Source organism: Orycteropus afer, unplaced genomic scaffold (genome assembly GCF_000298275.1).
Source record: "Orycteropus afer afer isolate SDZICR_OR568_19922 unplaced genomic scaffold, OryAfe1.0 scaffold00064, whole genome shotgun sequence".
NCBI classification, from domain to species: Eukaryota; Metazoa; Chordata; class Mammalia; order Tubulidentata; family Orycteropodidae; genus Orycteropus; species Orycteropus afer.
Genome location: NW_006921651.1, coordinates 1,123,246 through 1,147,942, shown reverse-complemented (window position 1 = coordinate 1,147,942; position 24,697 = coordinate 1,123,246). Strand labels below are relative to the sequence as shown.

The 24,697-nt window shown below is 41.2% G+C and overlaps 1 protein-coding gene across 1 annotated transcript in view; it reads left to right on the top strand.

Moving 5' to 3' along the window:
• Window positions 1-24,697, top strand: part of SORCS3 (sortilin related VPS10 domain containing receptor 3) — an 830,399-nt gene that overhangs the window by 675,293 nt on the left and 130,409 nt on the right. The window contains exon 8 of the mRNA XM_007939862.2: window positions 23,076-23,165. Within this exon, the coding sequence (XP_007938053.1) occupies window positions 23,076-23,165 (90 nt within the window). The remainder of the gene's footprint in view (window positions 1-23,075; window positions 23,166-24,697) is intronic.

Here is a 24,697-nt window from a genome sequence, read left to right as displayed (position 1 = left end):
TATATTTGGGATATAACTTACTCCTCAACAGAGTTGCTAAATCACTACTTTCTTCATTCTGTACTTATGGGCAAAATACGGAAATAAAACAGTAAATAAAAAGTAAAAATGTTCTTCTGTACCGCACATACCACAGGTAGGTGTCTTTAAAGAACAGAAATGTATTTTCTCATAGTTCTGGAGCCTAAAAGTCCAAATCAGGGTCTTATCCTTTTCTTTCCTTGTTGTTGTTGTTATGTGCCGTCGAGTCGACCCCTACTCATAGCGACCCCTCCTTGGGTTTCTGAGGCAGTATCACTACAGAAGTAGGATTGCCCAACCTTCCTTCCAAGGAGTGGCTGGTGGGTTTGAACCGCCAGCCGTCTGGTTTGCAGGCAAGTGACTTAGCCACTATGCTACCAGAGCTCCCTGGGCTTTCCTTGGTCCCTTGGTGTTCCTTGGCTTGCAGACAATCCTCACCTAGTATCCTGTCACCCCAGACCCCCACATATGTCTCCATGTCTCTTCTGGTCCTTTTATAACTCAGAAGTGATTAGGTTTTAGAATCCAGCCTATACTGGTATGATCTCACTAACATAACAAAAGAAAAATCCTAATGCCAAACAGAATCACATCCACAGATACTCAATCCAATTCTCAACTCACTGATGTCAAGTCAGTTGGAATCATAGTGACCCCTCCTTGGGTTTCCTAGGCGATATATTGCCCAACCTTCCTTCCAAGGAGTAGCTGGTGGGTTTGAACTGCCAACCTTCTGGTTAGCAGTCAAATGCCTTAGGCACTATGCCACCAGAGTATGAGGGCCAGGAATTCAACATGTGTTTTGGGAGACACAGCTCAATTCATAACAGCCATGATCCCTGGAGATCATGCAATATATAAAAAGTAAGTAAATAAGAAAGGCACAATCCCTAGCATAAAGGAAGAAAAAAAAAAAAAAAACAACCTACAAAAACACTGCCATTGAATCAATTCCGGCTCATAGCAACTGCCATTGGGTTTCCAAGGCTGTAGATCTTTATGGGAATAGATTCTCATCTTCCTTTTGTGGAGCAGCTGGTGTGTTTGAACTGCTGACCTTCTGGTTGACAGCCATATGTCTTACCCACTACACCAACAGAGCTCTTAGCAGTTCCTACCACAGGAGGGTTTATAGTCTAGTGAAGGAGAGGAGAGAAATAATACGTAAGCAAAACAGTATACTACAAACATGATTGTATATTGTAATGTCTTTGAAGAAATGAAGAGAATTGTGAAAGACAGTAGTGGCAGAGAGGGCACTTCATTCATTCATTGACTCAGTCAGTCCCTCTACGAATATTCCTGGGGTTACCACTATGCACAAAGCTTAATGTACCACATTTGAGACACTGCAGTGAACAAAACAAGCACCAAGCCACTTCTCACGGGCCCTTGAAATTTAGATGGATTCTCATTTCTGATAGTTATTTGCAAGCAGAGATAAAATGATCTAGAAGCATAGGTTAGTGTATGTATACAACCTCCCCAGTTTTTGCTTTTGATCTGGGACGTAGGGGTTCCGTGGCCATCATGATTTCATGACAGGCGGACCCCCCCCCCGACTCTTCACTTCCCCCTCCTAAAATGAAAGTCAGAAGGTCTGAATAGAAATCAATTCCTGCAATTTATTTTTAACTTCTTTCTCCTTAGCCAGGATTGATTTTTATCTTTGTGATCAATGGCACAGAGAATCGGTCCATGGACCGAGCAGCTGTTGAAGCACTTGGTCTGCTTGGCCCCACGTCTATCGAACAGAACATTAGAAGCTGATTATGAAAGTAATAGAATGAAGATGTTTAAAGGATGGGCCTGATTACTTGTCTTCCTGGTGAAGAATGACTGCAGACGGGGGCTGCTGTACACAAGAACCCAAACCAGGGAAACTGTAGGGATGGCAAGGGAGCACGACACACCACCTGTCCCCAGAAGGTGGGACCTAGCCTGGTGATGTAGGCAAGGAGCCAGGCATCAGAGACCAGCTTCCTGTTCACCAGCCTGTCTCCCTCCTTCCCTTCCTCCTTCAATCTCTTTTCTTCCTCCTCCTGTTTCATCTTTACTGCACAAACTGTTATTAGATTTGGAACTACAGGAGAAATATCTGTCACCAGTAAGAAATAAAAAAATCGAGAGGCTTTTTCTTCTCTGTTTCTTGGGCTTTTAAATGTTCTGATTTTTTTTAACCTCCATTCTCACCTCCTCCTCCCTTGTTTCCTAATCCAGCTTGACCATAATGGGAGATGAAATGAGGCACTTCCCGCCTCACCCTCCAGCCTTGTAACCTCCTGAGGCCAGGCAAGATGGCATCCAGTTTCTTCTCTAAAAAATGTCTTCTGAAGGGATGCACACCTTGTAATGACATGCGGTGGTTATTCCACAGAATGCAGTTGGAATGGAGAGTGCAGTGACCAAGGCCTTCCATCTGATTCTGCAGAATAAATGCTTTCAGTTTTACTGCCTGCCCCAGGTGGCGACAGCTTCCTTGTTGCGGTATGGAGAAATAATCAAAGTGCTCTTAATATGATTGTGTTTATTATCTCATTGTGCTGTGTAATTGCTTCTCAGGTGTTCTGTGTGTGTGTAGGAAGGCCAGGGGGAGAGGGGGGAGTGATGCCTTTCTTACATCCTCTGAAACAGCAGCGACAGTCCTTATAAAGTTGATTGAACATAATTCTCAATAGGAAACACTGTAGTGTAGTTCTCAGCATTTGTCTTTTTTCTAAGATTTGTCTTCAGCCTTCGTCCACAGTTTTTACCTCTTGGCTAATATTCTTTCTTACTAAATGATCTATAGTTCTTGAGGAATCAATTACATATAATAGCAGCAGCTAGGAGTCGGGCCGACTCGATGGCAAACAACAACAACAACAACAATATTAGTTGAATGACTAATATTTGCCAGGCTTATGTATCAATGCATTTCATTGTTGTGACACTCTATGATCTAAGTGCTACTGTTGTTGTTGTTATGTTCCATCTAGTCAGACCCGACTCATAGCAACCCCTCCTTGGGTTTCCGAGGCAGTATCTCTATGGAAGTAGATTGCCAGCCTTCCTTCCGAGAAGTGGCTGGTGAGTTTGAACCACCAGCCTTCCGGTTAGCAGTCAAGCACTTTAGGCACTATGCTATCAGAGCTCCCAAGTACTGCTACTACATCCATTTCATAGAAGAGAAAACTGAGGCACAGAGAGGTTAAGTCATTTTCCCAAGGTTCACACAGCCAATATGCAGTAGAGCCAGGATTTTTAGTTAGGTATCTTGACCCCAGAACCATCTGTCTCATCTATCTAGTGCACTATTCTTCTCCTTAAACAAGAAGGAATCACCACAGCTATTTTGTTTGCCAGAGGGCACTTGGGTCAGAATTGTGTAAGTGATGGTGAGTAGGAGCACAAAACCTTAACACAAAGCAGTTGCTTAAAATGTGTTTTTTGAGTTATTGAATAAAGGAAACTGGCAGTATAGAATTTTAGGATACCAAGAGGCAAGAGGTGAGGGGATGAAGAATACAGAGAATATGACATTTTTGAGGCCCTACTATGTCAGACATGATACTGGACCTCATGTTGTCAGTGTAGCTGTGTGTTTTACAGATAAAATCGAGATTCAGACCAGGTAAGTGCTTTCCCTAAGGACACATAATAGCCAGTAGTAGCGGGAGGTTTAGACGTGACATCTAGGCTTTAGTTACAGGGCGCTTTGTTAATTTCCACAAGAGAGGTAGGTATATAACTCAAAAGATGCACAGAGATAAAATTCCTAGTGACCCAGTTATAACTCTTAGGCATCTTCTTTCATTTCTGGTTTGATGCACTTTTTTAGTGATAAATATATAAATAAAATCAGAATAAAATTATTGAGTGTTTAGTATAGACTTTTTGTTTTAAGATGCCAAGAAGAAATGAAGCAGTGTTCATATTATGCACTACACAGCACAAAATGTAAGGAATATCTACAGCACCCACTTTTTCTTGTCATCCCCACAAAGCATCTCTTCTGGAACTAACAACCCTTGGCCCACCTTCCTGGCTCTTCTTTCCTGCAACCTCTTGAGAGTTGCTGGTGATTTTCTTTTTCCTTCAAGATTCATCCTCACCTCACACCTACCTTTTCCCTTTGAAGGAGCTTTGGGGGCATAGTGCCTAAGGCATTTGACTGCTAACCCGAAGGTTAGCGGTGCAAACCCACCAGCTTCTTCCCGGAAGGAAGTCTGTGCAATCTACATCTGTAAAGGTTTACTGCCCGGAAACCCAAAGAGAGTCGCTATGAGTGGGGATCGACTTGAAGGCAGTGAGGTCCCCACCCTTTATTCTGTAGAATATTTCAAACCTGTCTTGGTTTCTTTCTTTCATCCTCAATTCCATTATCCCAGTCCACACACAAAATATCTTTAAGTACAAAGAACCCACTCTCCTCCTAAGCCCCAACCAAAACCACTGCCATTGAAGAGACTCCTATAGGGTTTCTAGGCTGTAAATCTTTTTGAAAGCAGATTGCCACATCTTCCTCTCACAGAGTGGCTGGTGGGTTTAAACCATGGACCTCTTGGTTAGCAAGCCAAATGCCTTAACCCCTACGCCACCAGAGCTCCTACTCTCTAAGGCAGCGGGAGCATAAAAACACCTATTTATATGCTGCCTGGTACACAGTGTGTGAGTGTGTGAGTGTGTGAGACACTGTAGAGGCAAACATGGAGGCCACCATGAGTTTCAATTCCAGCTCAACCCTTGGCTGGCTGTGTAACATTGCCATCTCTCGGTCTTAGTCTTCTCACCTGTAAAATGGAGGCAGGCAGTGGGCTTTCCATGCTCAGCACTGTGCTTTTTATGGTGACTGTAAAAGGAGCATTCCAGAAGAAGTCGAATAAACTACTGTGCCTCCCATTAGAGGGTCTCTCTGTTGTAGAGCATTTAGACTTCACCCTGCTCAGAGTACCATGCATTTATCACTGCTCTCATATTGTCACTCTTGCATCTTCTCATCATACATGTCAGACTTACCTTCTCAAAAAGATGCTAAACTCCATGAGGTCACAGCCCCATGGCTCCCATGGTACCAGCCTGGGCACATAAGTGCTGAGGAAGCACTTGCTGATTGATCGATGGATGCAACACACAGTGGAATCGTGCCGGCATCCATAATGAGATGTTGAAACATGATTAATGCTCAAGGAATGATGTGAATTTGGCCAGACCTTTAATTAATATGTGAATTCAGCAGTGGGCAGTGGGGGGGAAGAATAGTCTGTAATCTGCTTTCCAGTTTCCCACAGGAAAGCACTCTCTCTTATCGCCTCTGGTTTTCCATATTGTGGTGTTATCAACCACTCAGAGGACTATTTGATGTAAAATTACTACCCACTTGTAAAAAGCCATGCAATTATCTCCCTTTTGTGTTTTTATAAGTTTTGACTCAGGAAACACAGATTGAAGCAGTCTGGCAAAATGAAAAGAACCTAGGCTTACAAGTCAGAAGTTTGGGTGTTGGCTTTGAACCCCACCATTTTGTAACAGGAGTCTCTCTGAGCTTGGTGCCCCTTAATTCTAAAATGAGGATAGAGTTAGGTCTTGCCTGCAGTGTTGTTGGGCAAATGGTTAAGTGCTCGGCTGATAACCTAAAGGTTGGCAGTTCAAACCCCCCCAGAGGCTCCTCAGAAGACAGATCTGACAATCTGTCTGAAGGATCACAGCTCGGGAAACCCTGTGGAACAGTTCTAGTCTGCTTACATGGGGTCGTCACGAATAAGAAGCTAACGGAGAGCAGCTAACAATGGCATAGAGTGCTCCACAGATATGATTTGTTATGACATGAGGCTTAGTAACTAAGAGGGGCTTAAAGATGAACAAGGCACATTATCTGCCTTTGAAAATGTCCCAGTCCAGTGATACATAAAATATGTCTACTTTACTCTAATCCGGGACTCAATCAAAATAAAAGCCCCAAGCCTGTTGCCTTTGAGTCTGTTCTGGCCCGTGGTGACACAAAGGATAGTGGGGAAATGCCCCATCAGATTTCGAAGGCTGTCATTAATCTTCACGGAAGCACACTGCCACCTGTTTCTTGCACGGCGCTGCTGGGAGCTTTGAACTGCTGACCTTTCCCTTAGCAGCCTCGTGCTTAACCACTGTGCTATCAGGGCTCCTTTTCTAGCTCTGGACAACAGCTGGTAAATACAACAGGAAGGCCACAAACAAAGGCACCTGGGAATCAGAGGATTAAAAAGGCAAATTCCAAATGGAGCATGGAGGGGTTGGGCTTAATCGAGGAGGCAGCAGATGAGGCCACCTACTGTGGAATTCCTGCACGCTGGAGCCTCTGGGTGATCTGGGTCAGAGTGAACTCTTCCGGGCAAATAATCATCAACCAGCCTTTCTTTGGAAAGTCTCTAGAACAGAATCATAAGCTAACTCAGAGTTGCATGGTGTGCAAATTGCCAGAATTTAGAGACCCAAGTTCAAACCTAGACTTTACCACTTTAGACTTGAGTAACCTCATACTTGCCAATTAATTTCTTTTTCTTTCATTAAATTTTGTATTGTGATTTGGGTGCAGATTTACAAAGCAGATTCATTTTACTCACAACAGTTCATGCACGTTTGGTTTCACAGCCCTAGTTACGATTCCCAGCCATGAAAAGCTCTCCCCTCTCCTCCCTGTGCCTGCCCCTTCCCGTGCCCTTCTCTCTGTGCATTCCACTCTGTTCAGCTTCCCCTCTATGTGAATGCTGCCCTTCTGATGCCTCATGGTTGGTTGATCTCGGGGTGCATCTTACTAAGGTGGGTCTTCTGCTTGTAGGTCTTGCTACTGTTACTGAGTTTTTTTTTCTTAATTGCTAAAGGAGGGCTGCATAGTACTTTCTTCACAGGGTGATTGTGCGGAGAGCAGATAGTATATGGGGAGTGGGGAGCACTCCAACAGGTCCTCCAACAGTGATGCTTCCACTATGAAGGACAGAGAAGACATGACACAGGGAGCAAAGGAGGTGGAGCTCCAAAAAGTTGTTGTTGTTAGGTGCCTTAAAGTCAGTTCTGACTCATAGAGACCTCATGTACAATTGAATGAATTGCCCAGTCCTTGTACCATCCTCACAACATTGCTATGTTTGAGCACATTGTTGCAACCCCTCTGTCAACCCATCCTATAGAAGAGCTTCCTCTTTTTCACTCTACTTTACCAAGCATGGTGTCTTTCTCCTTGGACTGGTCCCTCCTGATAATGTGACCCACACATGTGAGAAGAAGTCTCACCATCGACACTTCTGTGCAGCATTTCACTGTATTTCATCCAGGACAGATTGGTTTGTTCCTCCGCAGTCCATGGGACATATTCAATATTCTTCACTAACAAAAAATCAAGTACGTGAGAGCCAAAGTACAGCAGCCTCTTGTCTGTGTACAGGTTCGTCATGAGCGCAATTAAGTGTCCTGGAATTCCCATTCTTTGCAATATTATCCATAATTTGTTATGATCCACACAGTCAAATGCCTTTGCCATGATCAATAAAACACAAGTAAACATCTTTCTGGTATTCTTTGCTTTCAGCCAAGATCCATAGGACATCCTTCATTCCACATCCTCTTCTGAATCCAGCTTGAATTTCTGGAAGTTCTCTGTCAATATATTGCTGCAAGAATATTTGAATTATATCCAGCAAAATTTTACTTGTGGTATTAATGATATTGTTTGATAATTTCTGAATTCTTTTGTATCACCTTTCTTTGGAGTGGGCACAGAAATGGATCTCTTCCAATCAATTGGCCAGGTAGCTGTCTTCCAAATTTCTTGGCATAGACAAGTTAGTACTTCCAACATTGTATCCATGTCCTGAAACATGCTACTTGTTATTCCTTCAATTCCTGGAGCCCCATTTTTCTGCCAGTGTCTTCAGTGGAACTTGGACTTCTTCAGTACCTTTAATTCTTGATCATATGCTATCTCCTGAAATTATAGAATGTTGACCAATTCTTTTTCCTACAGTGACTCTTTGCATTTCTTCCATCTTCTTTTCATGCTTCTTGCATCATTCAATACTTTGCCATATAATTTTTCAATATTAAAACTTGAGGTTTGAGTTTTTCTGTAGTTCTTTCAGCTTGAGAAATGCTTCCTATGTTCTTCCCTTTTGGTTTTCTAACTTCAAGTCTTTACCTTTCATTATAATGCTTTACCTTGTCTTCATGACCTGCCCTTTGAAATCTTCTGTTTGACTATTTTACTTCATCATTTCTTCCATTTGCTTTAGTTACTCTATGTTCAAGAGCAGTTTCAGAGTCTCCTCTGACATCTGTTTTGGTCTTTTCTTTCTTTCCTGTTTTTTTTTTTTTTTTTTTTGACTTTTAGCTTTCTTCATGTATGATGTCCTTGATGTCATACCACAGTTTGTCAGATCTTCAGTCATTAGTGTTCATTGCATCAAATCTGTTCTTGAGATGGTTTTTAAATTCAGGTAAGATATTCTCAAGCTTATACCTTGGTTCTCATACATTTGATTTGATTTTCTTCAGCTTCGGCTTTAACTTGCATATGAGCAATTGATGATCTGTCCTGCAGTTGGTTCCTGACACTGTTCTGTCTGATGATTTGAGCTTCTCCATTGTGTCTTTCCACAGGTGTAGTCAATTTGATTCCTGTTTCTTTCATCTGACAATGTCCACATGTATAGTTGCCAGTTATGTTGTTGAAATAAGATATTTGCAATGAACAAGTCATTGGTCTTGCAAAATTCTATTATGTAATATGCAGTATCATTTCTGTCACTGAGACCATATTTTCCAACTATCGATCCTTCTTCCAACTTTCATATTCCAATCACCAGTAATTTTCAATGCACCTTGATTGCATGTTTGGTCAATTTCAGACTGCAGAAGTTGGTGAAAAACTTGAATTCCTTCATGTTTGGCATTAGTTGGTATGTAATGAATAATAGTTGTAGTAACTGGTCTTCCTTGTGTGTGTAAAGATATTATTCTAGCACTGACAGTGTTACATACTTCAGGATAAATCTTGAAATACTCTTTTTGTTGATGAATGTGGTACCATTCCCCTTCAATTTATCATTCACGGTGTAGTAGACCATAGGATTGTCCAATTCAAAATGATCAATACCAGTCCACCTCAGCTCAGTAATACCTAGAATGTCAATCTTTAAGTATTTCATTTCATTTTTGACAACTTCCAATTTTCCTGGATTCGTATTTCATAAATTCCACATTCCTTTTATTAATGGATGTTTGCAGGTTTTTTTTTTTTCCTCTCTCATTTTGATACATGCCACATCGGCAAATACAGGTCTCAAAAGCTTTATTCCATCTATAAGGTCAACACTACTTGAGGAGGCAGCCCTTATCTAGTCATATTTTTAGTGTCTTTCAACTGTTGTTGTTGTTATGTGCCATTGAGTCAGACCTGACTCATAGTGACCCCTCCTTGGGTTTCCGAGGCAGTATCACTATGGAAGTAGATTGCTCCATCTTCCTTCCGAGGAGTGGCTGGTGGGTTTGAACCGCCAGCCTTCTGGTTGGCAGTCAAGTGCCTTAGGAACTGTGCTACCAGAGCTCCCTAGAAGAGCTCATCTTTCAGCACTGTGTCAAACAGTGTCCCACTACTTTTCATCAGATTTCCACTCATCAAATTGTTTAGTAGATCACCAGTTCTTCTTTCTAGTCTGTCTTAGTGTGGAAGCTCTGCTGAAACCTGTCCTCTATGGGTGACCTTGCTGGTATTTGACATCCCAATGGTATAGCTTCCACCTTCACAGCAACACAGTCCACCACAAAAATTAGCAGTTGACATTTCAGAAATGGCTCTCTTGGGGAGGTAACAAAGTTGTCTGAGATACAACTTGACAGATGGTTTAAATTCATCTATCCATCCACTGCTGTCTTGAAATTCACTCATGAGGCATGCAAACCCCATGTTGACAAGGCTTTGCTTTCATATCTAGTAGCTCACACATATCTCCAAAGTACTCTTCAGATCCAGTGTCCCAAGGAAGCATTGCTGCTTCTCTAGAAAATTAATGATTCTGTTTGCTTTGCCCTGTCAGGATACTTAAAATATCCTGACAATATCAGTACAATTAATCATTCTCTAAGCAGCTAAATGCACATGCCATTCATCTGCTGTGCCTGAAGACAGTTCTGTTATCTAACTACTCATTCATTTTCTGCTTCTTTTCCTCTCATTCCTTGTCTCTAGCCATTCAGCCTGTGAACAGCTATAGCCTCGCTGGAACATTATAATGCTCTACACAATCGTCATCATTTTTGTTGTTAGCTGCCATCCTGACGGCCCCCAATTCATAGCAACCCCATGCACAATGGCAATAAATGTTGCCTGGTCCTGTGCCATCCCCACGATTGGTGGCTGGTTGGACTGTTGAGATCGGTACAGTTTATATTTGGCTGATTTTCAGAAGTAGATCACGAAGTCTTTCTTCCCAGTCCATCGAAGTCTGGAAGCTCTGCTGAAACCCTTTGAGCATCAAAGCAACACACAGCCACCACTGACAGATGGCTGATGATTGTATATATGGTATAGTGGTCAGGAATCTAATTCTACCAGTGAACCCCCTACCCCCACACAATCAGCATGGGCATATCTAGATTGTCAGCTTGATTTGTCCATGAAAACATTTCTAAAAGCTTTGGATTCCTGGCTGCATACTACAGTTCTATCATAGTATCTTAATCATTATATTTGGATTGTACTTTACAGTTGTATGTTAGCATTTGATTATCTTATCTCTTTTATTTCCCCTAAGGACTATGAGAGAAGGTGGTTATTATTCCATTTCTTTAGAAAAATGACCCTGAAACTCCACAAGATTAAGTGGCCTAAAATTGCATTTTTAAAATTAATTTCTAATTACAAGTAGGATGACTGACCTTAAAAATAATAATAATAATAATAATAATAATAATAATAATAATAAGAAAAAAAAACTAAACTCACTGCCATTAAGTCGATTTATCTATTTACCTTTTCCCATTCCTGTCCCCTCCTACCATTTTCTTCATTTTATGAAATTATAAGATACTGTAGAAAGGACAGAGACTGGTGTCTAGTTTAGAAGATTTCAGTCAATTTATTCACTTCATGATGTCCATCTGTGCAACAAATATGGAAAATGTGATATCTTAAGCCAAGGAAAAAACTTACAGATATAACAACTATGTAAGATGTTGTTGTTGTTTTTAGGTGCCATCATCTCTGACTCATAGCAACCTTATGTACAACAGAACAAAATACTGTCTGCTGCTGTGCCAGCCTCACAATCCCTGCTATGCTTGAGCCCATCATTGCAGCCATTGTGTCAGTCCATCTCATTGAGGGCTTTCCCCTTTTCCATTTACCCTCCACTTTGCCAAGCATGATGTCCTTCTACAGAGAATGGTCCCTTTTGACAGCATGACCAAAGTAGGTGAGATGAAATCTGGCCACTCTCACCTCCAAGGAGCATTCCAGCTTCACTTCCCCAGGACAGATTTGTTAGTTATGTTAACAATCCAATATTCTTCACCAGCACCACAACTCAAATGCATCAGCTCCTCTTCAGTCTTCCTTATTCATTGTCCAGCTCTCACATGCATATGAGGCAATTGAAAATACCATGGCTTTGTCAGGCATACCTTATTCTTCAAGGAGACATCTTTGTTCTTCAGCACTTGAAAGGGGTCTTTTGCAGCAGATTTACCCAGTGCAGTACATCTTCTGATGTATCGACTGCTGCTTCCATTGGTGTTGATTGTAGAAGCAAGGAATATGAAGTCTTTGACTACTTCACTCTTTTCTCCATTTATCATGATGCTGTTTATTGATCCAGTTGTGAGGATTTTTGTTTTCTTTATATTGCGGTGTGCTCTGGTAGCATAGTGCCTAAGGCACTTGACTGCTAACCAGAAGGCTGGAGGTTCAAACCCCCCAGCCACTCCTTGGAAGGAAGGTTGGGCAGTCCTACTTCCGTAGTGATACTGCCTCGGAAACCCAAGGAGGGGTTGCTATGAGTCGGGTCCAACATGATGGCACATAACAACAACAAAAATATGCAGTGTAATCCATATTGCAGATTATAGTCTTCAGTCTTCAACAGTAAGTCTTCAAGTCATTCTCACTTTCAGCAAGCAAAGTTGTGTTGTCACCATACTGCAGGTTGTTAATGAGCCTTCTTCCAATCCTTATGCTACGTTTTCCTTCATATAGTCCAGCTTCATGGATTATTTGGTCAGCATACAGGTTGAATAAGTATGGTGAAAGGATACACACTCCTTTCTTGATTTTGAACCGTGCAGTATCCCCTTATTCTGTTCAAATGACAGCATCCTGGTCTATGTACAGGTTCCCCATGAGCACAATTCAGTGTTCTGGAATTCCTATTCTTCTCAATGTTATCCACAGTTTGTTATGATCCACACAATCGAATGCTTTTGCATAGTCAATAAAAAACAAGTAAACCTCTTTCTGGTATTCTTTGCTTTGAGCCAAGATCCTCTGACATCCCCAAAGATATCCCTTGTTCCACATCCTCTTCTGAATTCAGCTTACACCTCAGGAAGTTCTCTGTCAATATACTGCTGCAACCATTTTTGAATTATCTTCAGTAAGATTTTACTTTTGTGCAATACTAATGATATTGTTCGATAATTTCCACATTCTGTGGGATCACCTTTCTTTGGAATCAGTACAAATATGGATCTGTTGCAGTCAGTTGACCAGGTAGCTGTCTTCCAAATCTCTTGACATAGCTGAGTGAGTGCCTCCAACACGGTATCTGTTTGTTGAAACATCTCAATGGGTATTCTGTCAATTCCTGGAGCCTTGTTTTTTGCCACTTCCTTCAGTGCAGCTTCGACTTCTTCCTTCAGTACCATTGGTCCTTGATCATAAGCCACATCCTGAAATGGATGAACCTCAACCAATTCTTTTTGGTACAGTGACTCCGTGTATTCTTTCCATCTTCTTTTAATGTTTCCTGCATCATTCAATATTTTGCCCATAAAATCTTTCAATATTGCAACTCGAGGCTTAAATTTTTTCCTCAGTTCTTTCAGCTTGAGAAATGCCAAGCATGTTCTTCCCTTTTGGTTTTCTGACTCCAGGTTTTTGCACATTTCATTATAATAATTGACTTTATTTTCTCAAGCTGCTCTTTGAAATCTTCCATTCAGCTTTTTTATTTTGTCGATTCTTTCATTTGCTTTAGCTACTCTCCATTCAAGGGCAAGTTTCAAAGCCTCTTCTAACATCCATTTTGGTCTTTTCTTGCTTTCTTGTCTTTTTAGTGACTTTTTGTTTTCTTCATGGATGATGTTGTTGATGTCATCCCACAATTCCTCTGGTTTTCAGTGGTTGGTGTTCAGTGCATCAAATGTATTCTTTAAATGGTCTCTAAATTCAGGAGTGATATAATCAAGGTCATATTTTGGCTCTTGTGGACTTCTTTTAATTGTCTTCAGCTTCTACTTGAACTTGCGTGTGAGTGGTTGATGGTCTATTCCACAACCACGTCCTAGCCTTGTTTTGGCTGGAGACATTGTGCTTCTCCATTGCCTCTTGCCACAGATGTAGTCGATCAGATTCCTGTGTACTCCATCTGGTGAAGTCCACATGTGTATCTGCGGTTTGTGTTGTTGAAAAAAGGTATTTTGCAATGAACAAGTTGTTAGTCTTGCAAAATTCTAACATGCAATCTCCAGCATTATTTCTATATCAAGGTCATATTTTCCAACTATCAGTGATTCTTCATTTCCAACTTTGGCATTCCAATCACTAGTGATAATTAACACACCTTGATTGCATGTTTGGTCGATTTCACACTGCAGAAGTTGGTAAACATTTTCAATTTCCTCATCTTTGGCTTTGGTGGTTGGTGTGTAAATTTGAATAATAGTAGTATTAACCGGTCTTCCTTGTAGGCATAATCAATATTATCCTATCACTGACAGCATTGTACTTCAAGATAGATCTTGATACATCCTTTGTGATGATGAATGCCACACCATTCCTCTTCAATTTTTCATTCCTGGCATAGTATATGCTGATTGCATGATGTGACTGTCTGATTCAGAATGCCCCAAACAGTCCATTTCAGCTCAGTAATGCCTAGGATATTGATCTTTATGTATTCCATTTCATTTTTGACAACCTCCAAGTTTCCTAGATTCATATTTCGTACATTCCATATTCTGGTTATCAATGGAAGTTTGCAGCTGTTTCTTCCCATTTTGAGTTGTGCTACATGGAAGTCCCAAAAGCTTTACTCTATCCACATCATTAAAGTTGGCTCTACTCTGAGGTGGCAGCTCTTCTGTAGTCATATTTTCAGCGCCTTCCAACCTGAGGGGCTCATCTTCTGTCACTATATCGAACAATGTTTCAGGGCTATTCATAAAGTTTTCACTGGCCAATTCTTTGAGAAGGGGATGGCCTCTTCCTTTTTCCAAGTCTGTCTTAGTCTGGAAGCTCTGCTGAAACCTGTCCACCATGGGTGACCCTGCTAGCATGTGAAACACTGGTGGCATAGCCTTCAGCTTCACAGCAACGTGCAACCCACCACAGTAAAACAAACTGACAGACAAGTTTGTCTCCCTTAGTTATTCCAAACTGCTCTGTTCACTTCCTGCTCTCCTCCAGCTGCTTCAACACCCATCTGCCATGCCCTGGTTGCTTGCACGGCCCACCCCCGGGCACTCCAAAACATCCACCTTCTGCAGTTATTCAACTGTATAAGACAGACTCTAATGTCTTCTCTAATCCACTTTCAGTTCCATCTTTTACAAAGCCCTATCAAACCAAAGTCCACAGGAACAGAGTCACTTCTGACAGAGAAAGGGGTGTTTTGATAGCAATTTTTAATGTTTCTCTTCAGAAGTCTCATCAGTAGTCCTTTCTTTATTGTGAATCACTGGTAACCTGATGTAAAATACTCAAAAGTGATCACCCTCCTGAGATTTAGTTATTATTATATTATTTAGGAGTATCCACATGCTCCAAAATTTTGTATTTTGTATACCTGAGTTTGTTGTCATTTTTGTTTATCTGTCCATATTATCTTTGCCTTTCTACTCCCAAAGAACTGGGAGAGGAGAGACAAAGAACTTCAATTTTGAAGGGTCATGTAGGCATCCCCAAAACTTCTTTCCGTCTCTCTAAGCCATAAAAACTAGGATACAAACCTATAGGTTGCATATATAAACTGCCAGTATGATCAGTCTTTATAACACCTGCAAGATGTTAGACCTGTGTGGTCATGTGTGCCTCAAGTTCTGTGGGGTGGGCAGTCTACACTGAGCACTTACTACATGCCAGGTGCAGGACTAAAGCTCTCCCCATACTCTTTAAAGCTATGTTGTACTTGATGCTCAGTAGGTAATAGTAATATCTTCATTTCCAGAAGTGAAATTAGGAAGGTTAAAGTACTTGCCCAAAGTCACCAAACTAGCACGTGGTAGAGGCAGGATTCAAATCCAGGTCTGGATTCCCAGCCAGTGTGCAGCAGTGTAGTAGTGTTTAAAAGAAAGAAGAAAAGGTGCAATTGAGCACTCATCAAGGCCAGGCCATTTCTTGTATTTTCAGAAACAGCTTCAACAACTCAAGCACACTAATTCTTCTAGTGTGGTGGTTGATCTCGGCACAAACTCTTTGTCTAGTGCCCTTCTAACTTACCACTTTGCCTTACTAACATTGCAGTAGGCAGTGAAGGCTCCAAGAAGTTGCTGGGCAGGGCTGATAAAGGTGGTAGTTGCTTTGTCAATTTGTGTGTGTGTGTGTGTGTGTGTGTGTTTTGAGGGGACCAATGAGTGTGATAGCAACCTCTGTATATATTTACCTTCTACTGCCTTCGCAACACACACACACACACACCACACAACAGCAATATTGGTCTCAATGCCAACTGTCTTATCTCAAATCTATTCTTGGTGAAGCTATTTTGGGGCTATTATGTTATAGCCCCAATAAAAGATTTTTATGTGCAAATCTCTTTTCAAAGGAGACTCAGCCTTAGTGTGATGTGTGTTAGGTAATAGAGTCACTCTTTCTAGACACAGGCAGATAAAACTGCATATTGCAATAATATCACAGAGCCTCCAGGACATAAAATGAACAGACACCAGTTTGATAAACACTAAATTCAAAATCAAACTGTCTAGCCACGGAGATTTTGTTCCAAGTGCTGTACCAGTTCTGACTCAGACGCATTGTGTGGTACTTTAGCAAAGCACTTTTGGAAAATGAGTTCAAGATGGCAGAGGTGGCATAACCTTCCATGAAGCAGCAGCCTCTGGGGCCAGCTTGACACCAGTCGCAACTTCCTGAGGCAACCTGTGGCTGTTTATTGACCCTTATGGCCCAGTAGCCAGAGCCTGTTTCTTTGTTCTTAAAAGGAAAATGTGATCTTTGAAGGATTTATGTAGGTGGAAAGGGAGAGAAAAGCCTAACAACTTCAAGATTTCTTTTAAATAATATGAATGGAATTAATGAGCAAGAAATTGGAAAAGTTAATTGTGCATCATAGCACCTCTCTTTTCCCTTTTGTTTCTTTAAGGAGGGGGAGACGATGCAGAGGCCATGTGGGAAGTAACTAATGCATGCCTATAAATGCGGTCGTTTCTTTTGGCTCTGACAAATTATTCCCATTATATTGGACCCAGCAAGGTCCTTTAGCTGGAAAAGCTTCTAAATGCCATTTCCTATGAAGATAACAGCTCTTCTGTAAGCCAATTTTATTTCCATCATGGTTCCTCTTATTCACAGATTCCAATAGCAGCACTGTTCACTCCCATGCAACAACAGAGCTTTGATTTCTCACGGCTGGGAAATCAACACGAACCCTGACGCAGAAAGATCTGCCTTGTCGGTGGGTCGTCTTATCTGGGAAATTGAAGTTCATTGGCATGGGATGCAGTCCTCTCCACAGAGAGGCAGCTAGGGAGGGATCAAGCTGGGGCCGGTCTGAGTAACCTGTGAAGATCTTCTCCAGCCTAAGGATAAAGCTTCTGATCACCATAACCTCTGAAGCCAGATAAACTTGAGTTCAAATTCCAAGTTCATCATTTACTAACTGTATGGCTTTGAGTATGCTGTATAACTTCTCTATCCCTTAATTTCCTCACTTAAACATAAAATAGAAGGTTAGCATCTACAGAAGGATAGAGTATGTGCTCAAAGGAGGTTTTCTGTTATTAATACTTTTAACTTGTAAGGTTCTAGTAATATTGTCAACAACAGTAATGTTGGTAGTTGTTAGCTCTGTTAAATCAATTTTCAACTTATAGCAACCTCGGGTGACACAGTAGAACTAACCTGTAGGGTTTTCTAGGTTGTAGTTTTTATGGCAGTGGATTGTTAGGTCTTTCTCCTGTGAAGCCACTGGGTGAATTTGAAGTGCCAAACTTAGTTAGCAGCCAAGCACTTGACCATTATACCACTATCTCTCCTAATAGTGATAAGAGTACTTATTATTGTTATATTAAACAATATCATGAATGTATAGTACTTAACCCATATAGCTACTTAAAAATGTTAGTTTCTGCCTCTCACCTCAGATTACTATATGCTCACTTATAAATTCCACAGATGTTAATGTTTTATCTATGGCAGAAACAGTATCAACTGGTAAAACCCCAAAGGAGGATAGAGAATGACTCAAGGCCCTTTGGTTCCATTTTGGGGATAGATTTCTTTCTCCCCTCCAAGGCAAGTCATCATCTAAAAGCAAGGAGAAATAAAAAAATAATAAAGGATATATCGGGTTAGGCTTGGTCACGGCAAGAGCGGGAACAAGTCAGAAGAGACAGATGTGTTTAATGGCCAATGAATTTGTCCAAAGGAATCATTTTCACTGGCCAGGAGCCCAATTAAACCTGTAAAATGGAAACCCAGAAAATCAGATTAACGAGCCAGTCATTAATAAGGAAAAGACCCAGCTAATTCTGTGTTTAGCATGATGGATGGGCCCAGAGCAAATAATTGGATGACATTCATCAAATGTAAAATAAAAGGTGTCACTGAGAGGGAAAGTGATAATAATCCGTGGGATTTACAATGCCAGCAAATTTGCTTGTAAGGAAGAGAAAAGTTCATCAAAATAGATTAATAGTCTCTAAACTTTATTTCTTCTTTGTATATTTGCCAAAGAGCGACACAAATAACCAGCAACTGCATCAGGCTGGCGTTCACCCGACATTGTGAGGGCACTGCTTCAGAGGGGAGATGCTATGGCTTCTCTCTGGAAATAAGTTTCTTTGACCAACCAGGGGTGGGCAGGAATGGCGACTTCTTCTGTATGTCTCTGTTTTAGACACTGAGCAATGGAGAAACTCGAAGTCTCTCTGGCTAAGCCAATGAATCCAGAAGATCAATTATTCAGTTAATCAATAAATATTGACTCACTTCTCTAGGCCTGACTCTGCAGGGACACGCTTATTCTGGTTAAGGGCACAGGTGTATACTAGAGTTGAATGCCCAGTTTCATATTCTGTGGTGACAATTAAAGGCTATGTGATGTTGGGCATATTGTTTGATCTCTCTCAGTGTCAATGCCCTATCTATAAAGTAGGGATATTGAGGATGGAGACATATATATATGTATATGTATGTGTATATATATGTATATGTGTGTGTATATATGTGTGTGTGTATGTATATATATATATATATATATATAAAATGAATCAAATGAGGTATAGTTTATAAACTGCTTGTCATAGTATTTCCTATGTTACTGTAATTGCATGGATATACTAATTATTATTACTCGTGTTTTTGTTATTCTCTTCTAAGAAGACGTCAATCTTAGATGCAGCATCAATATCATAACAGATTTTCTGGGAATAGGGAGAAACACAAACATATATACACATGCCAGTTACAGAGATTTAAATGTTTTCTTCAAAGGATATTGGAATTGAAAAAAAAGACATCGTGGTGCTGTTGCAGTGAGATGAATGAGACACGTGGAGGACTCTTTCTAGTTTTTCACAGAGGACGAGTGTGGGCTTTGAGCCAGACTTTCCTAGGTTCAGATTTGTCTTGTCTTGAGCAAGTCATTCAGTGCCTCTCAGCCTCTATAAGGCTGTCTTGAGAATTAAACCAAGTAATTTATATAAGGGCTACATGGAGTTCTGGAGCATGGTAGATGAACTCAATAAATGCCAGCTTTATCATTATTTTTATTATTATGTATCCATTAATCACCTACTATGAGACCAGTACTGCCTAGAAATCAAAGAGGTTACAACTTTGTAATAAGACACAGAGGAATAATTATAGGAATATGTGTATCACAAGAGTATGCATGGAATGTGCTGCAGAAATGGAAAAAACAAATTTCAGAAGTTGAGGAAAGAGAATTTATGCTGAATTGGTGGCATCTGAAAAACTCACCCATCAACTCATGGGACTTACACTAAGATGAAAGCATCAGTCAGATTTTGACAAATGCAACGAGAGGCACAGTTGGAACAAAGGAACAGAGCAGGAGTCAGCTTGATACCTCTGGGTGATGCTGATGATATCAGAGGTGCTCTGAGAACCTCTGGACTTCTTGGACTTCATACCAAACCAAAACCAAACCCAGCCTACTGCCATCTAGTCAATTCTGATTCATAGTGACCCTTAAGGACAGAGTAGAACTTCCCCATAGGGTTTTGAAAACTGTAAATCTTTACGGAAGCAGGTTGCCTCATCATCTTCACACAGAGTGTCTAGTGGGTTCAAACTGCCAACCTTTTAGGTAGCGGCTGAATGTTTTGAACCACTTTGCCACCAGAGACTCTTAATATTTTAGGTAACTCCACAATGCATCTGAAGTACAATTTCCATCTGCATTATGTGCTAAAGCACAAATCTTCCCAGGTTGTATATGTGTACAGGTGTGTGCACATGCACACACATTGTATGTATATGTGTCAGAGAGAGAGACTCTGTGTTTGTTTGGGGCCATAGTAGGTATGACTGGACTGAGTTGCCAATGCTGTGGGGTCTATCACCCTATCAGTGGGACTACACTGTTCTTTTTTATCTTTCAATGATTTGGAAACACCCCAAGGTGCTCAGCCTTGCTCTGTGATGCCAATAAGAGGCTTGACTGTTCTGCCATGTTGTTCCTTGTGGAGACACCTGAGGTCTTCTCAGGAGAAACTTCTTTTAATTGCTGATCTCTGGCCAGATCCATTGAAGGCACTTGCTTTTTCTGAAGTTTTGTCATATTTCCCAAGAACATGTTTGGTGAGGTTTCTGTAGAGAGCTCATTTTTAGGCATATGATGGGTGATCACAGAATGTATGTTAGGGTTTAAAAACTTTATCATAGGGGTTCGAGAAGGACTAGGACCATCGCCTCATGGTTATCTTGGTCAACTGGCATAATAGAGTTCATAAGGTTATGTTCTGCATCCTAGTTTGATAAGTAGTGTCTGGGGTCTTAAAAGCTTGTGAGTAGCCATCTAAGGTACAATTATTGGTCTTTATGCATCTGGAGCAAAAGAGAAAGAAGGAAACCAAAGACTCAAAGAAGAAACAAGTCTACAAGACTAATAATCAACATGAATCATGGTCTCATCTACCCTGAGAGAAGAACTAGATGGTAACCAACTACCTTTACCAACCTTAAAAAAAAACCTAAACTTCCTAGACTTATTGAGACTGGTCTGAGGGACTCCCTGAGACAACTGCCCTGATGTGTTCTTCAAACCTAATGCCAAAATGAACTCCTGAGGTCACCTTGTAGCTGAACAACAAGTTGACTCACAAAATATTTTATATCACCTGTAAGTACTGTGCTCCTTTGAAAAAAATCACCTATATGAGACCACACAATTAATAATTACTTTAAAACAAAGATGAGAATGTAAGGAGGCAGGGAAAAAAAGTTTATTGGAAATGGAACAAGGGGAATGAAGATAATGAAAATGTTTACACACTCTGAAGAATGTAACCAATATCACTGAACAGTTTACATAGAGATTGTTTAATGGAAACCTGAACTGTGTAAACCTTCATTGAAAACATAATAAAAATACTTTATCATGGCTATAGGATCGTCTTTGTGGAAGATGTTTTAGAAATAGAAGTAATGGTTGTACACCATCATGGTGAATGTACTAAATGTCACTGGGCTGTATGCTTTAAAATGGTTAATATCATGATAGGTGAATTTAACCTCAATAATAATTTAAAAAATGTTTATCATTGTTGCACAAAATTGAGGAAAGTCACTACATCTGGGAAGGGGGCTGGGAGGCCAGGTGAGGAGCACAGAGGGGTATATAAATTGTGGCTCATTGTCTAATTCTGTGGTGCTCAAAGGGTGGTTCCCAGACCGGTAACATCAGCATCACCTAGAAACCTGTTAGAAATGCCAGTTCTTGGACCCCACCCCAAGTCTTTATCAAATTGAGAAATTCTGAGGGGGTGGGACCCAGCAGTCTGAGTCTGAGTCCAGGTGATTCTGATGTATACTAAAGTTTATAAAATACTAAGCTAGTTTCTAGGTTACCAGGTACACTTACATGTGTTCCTTCTATAATTGAAAATAAAAAATAAATGAATAATAAATAAATTAAGCAAGGACTAATACTGTATGTCAAGAACCTAGGATTATATATTAATGTGCTTTGAGACTCATGTGAAAAAGAAAACAAAAACAAGCAACAACAACAAAAGAAAAAGACTTCTCAGCAACTCTTTGATCTTAACATGTCAACACTCCAGCTCTCAACCAACATGGAAAAACATAGCTTCAGGACAGGTATCTTATATATTTAAAGTAATAATAATAATCCTAGAACACAAGACAAGAATGATAATAATTAGTTAGGGAGACCTAGGGATGGTGCTGAGCACCAGAGAGAAAACTAATCTCCCTTCCTGGTTCACAGTCTAAATCTTTGCACCAAGTCTTTTCCAAGGTTCTGCCTTCATGCTAACTCTGACATCTGCTTTGCCTGGCAGCTTATGGTGCCTGCTTTGTGGGCTTCCAATCTGTGCCAAGCAAGGGAAAGCCCTGGGAGATGCCCTCATCCAGAGTGAGGAGCGGTAGGTGGCTTTCAACAGAGATGTTAGACCCCTCGAGCTCCCGGCAGCCGCTGTGGACAGGAGCCAGCTTTGGGCCAGAGTGGAAGACTGGCCCACCTCCAGCCTGGGCTTGGGCCTCAGTGAGATGGAGCATGTGCCTCCAAGTAATTGCGTCCTCAGAACAGCAGCCTGGTTGCTATTGTTGTCCTGCTATTTTCTCTGAACAGGCCATGTTATCTTCTCCTGTGAATATTAATTTCCCCTGAGTTGGGATAATTGGGCCGAGAGCAGCCATCTGCAGAGTCTGCCATGCTGGCGGGACTTTCAGCAAGCCCACACCATTTCCTGGACTGGTTTCCAGGTTCTTCTATGAACCTGGCCTTTTCCACGTGAGGTTAACAGAGCTTGCCTATGACCCACTAGCCATGGAATAGTGGAACTGGGACTCAAACCTAGAAATCTTGAATTTAAAGTCTCTGTTCCTTCTCTGACCTTTGATGTCTTTTAGTATCTTACATATGGAAAGACTTGATAAATAGCTGTTCAATGAGTGATTTGTAAATATGGAGGAGAAAAAAATGCACTCTCAGGTCAGAGTGAAATTAAATTACCAGGTAATGAGAATTCAGAGCCATGGTAATTATTCAGATTCAGGGGAAAATATATTTGATAACAATGTCATGGTTGCAAAAGATTAATGAACTGTGGGTAGCCCACATCAACAGCTTCTCTGTTCTCACTCATTTAAAGATATTATTTAGTTATGTACCATATTCAGAGCACAGTGAAAAATAGAGAGCCCCTGCCCTTGCAGAGAATGGCAGCCAGTGGGAAAGATTGTTGTAATTGCCATTATTATCTAAGTGGCTTGACAAGGGAACAACTCTTGGTTCTATAGAATTAGAAGCTCAAAACCAGTGAGGGATTGTCTCTAGAAGGTAGGCACAAACCTATTGTGGTTGTTGATGGAGAAGCCAATACTTTCTGATTTGTAGCATGAGCTGTGACCCATCTGATTTCTTTGTATTTTCCCCATGATCCAGGTAACAACTGGTGGAAGAGCCAGCTACTACGTGTCCTATCGAAGAGAGGCCTTTGCTCAGATAAAGCTACCCAAGTACTCTCTGCCAAAGGTACCGCACCACCTGCTGTCCCGGGTCCTGCCAGATAAAGCGAGGGTTGGGGAGGCTGTCTTGTTGGGCTGCAGGGATATTTGATCCCTGGCTGGGAGGATGGCCAGCATTCAACCTGACTTAGCATTGTGGACTTTGGCCACTGCTGATAGCACTCAACCTGGGCTCTGTATTCCTCACTCAGCAGGGTACCCAGGCAAGAGCTTTGGTTTCCCAGGACTCAGACATCTGGTTTAAGCTTGGGTCGTTTCCCAGGGGAGGTAGTAAAGGACAACTAGCTTTGGTTACCTCTTCTGAGGGACCCATCCATTGGCAAGGGCCTCCTGCCAAATAGAGGGCCAAGCTCACAATGGTACAGGTGGGAACACACCCTATGTGGGCATGTGTAAAAGTGTACAGGTGAGTCTGATGGTTTACTTGCTTCTCTCTACATTTCAACGCGAAGTGTAAATGCACTGTCCCTGTTTTTGCCACCTTCTCTGCTAGTATGAGTAAATTTAAAAGGATATTTTACTATAAAGTTAATATCAAATGGTAGCATTTTAACTCTTCTGTTGGAAAATAGAAATCAGGAGCTCTGGTGGCATAGTGCCTAAGGCATTTGACTGCTAACCAGAAGGTTGGCAGTTCAAACCCACCAGCCATTCCTCAAAAGGGAGGTTGGGCAATCTACTTCTGTAGTGATACTGCCTCGGAAACCCAAGGAGAGGTTGCTATGAGTTGGATCTGACTCAACGACAGTGCGTTTTATTGGAAGATCATGACAGTCACTCTGTGGACCCCATTCCTTGTGAACATTGACTTCTGTGGGGAGATAGATCTTAGAACTTTAAAGTAAACATGAATGAGATATAATTGCATCACTCAGTGAAGCTGAAGAGAAGCCAAGTCTCAGGATGGACTCATGTCAGGGCTTATATTGCAAAGACTTGGATCTCTAAGCTAGTGCTAAGACATGTGTTGTCAAAAGGCTGAGTACAGAAGTGGGAAGAATTATGGGATAATAAGGTGGGCAGTTATCTGTGTTCTGGTTGTTTTTATTCATTCAGTTATACATATATATATATGTATTCATTCATTTGTTCCTTCTTTTATTCAGCCATTCAAATACCCTTTCTTCCATCCAAGTTCTTAATCTGTGTCAGGTGCTGAGTTAATGTGGATAGAATAATGAATAAGTGCAAAAATGACAAGGAGGCCACATGTTCTGACCTCCTCTAATCCCACAAGAGGAAGGCAGAATCACCATCAATAGCGCAAGGCCTATTACTACTAGGCCAGACATGCTGCCTCCCTCTAGCCCTTTCACCAACAGTTCCTCCCAAAGCACCCACCACCTCTCTCCTGGGTTCGATAATTCACTGCAGTGGCCACACAGAGCTCACAGATTATGGGGTTTATTAGGGAAGCACCACAGGCTACAATTCAAGTTCAGGAAAAATGCGCAGTCTCTCTCCCAGCCCACTGTCCCTCAGCCAACAGTCTCTCACAGTCTCTTTCCCAGCAGTGCTGGTCCCTTGGTGTCTCACTCA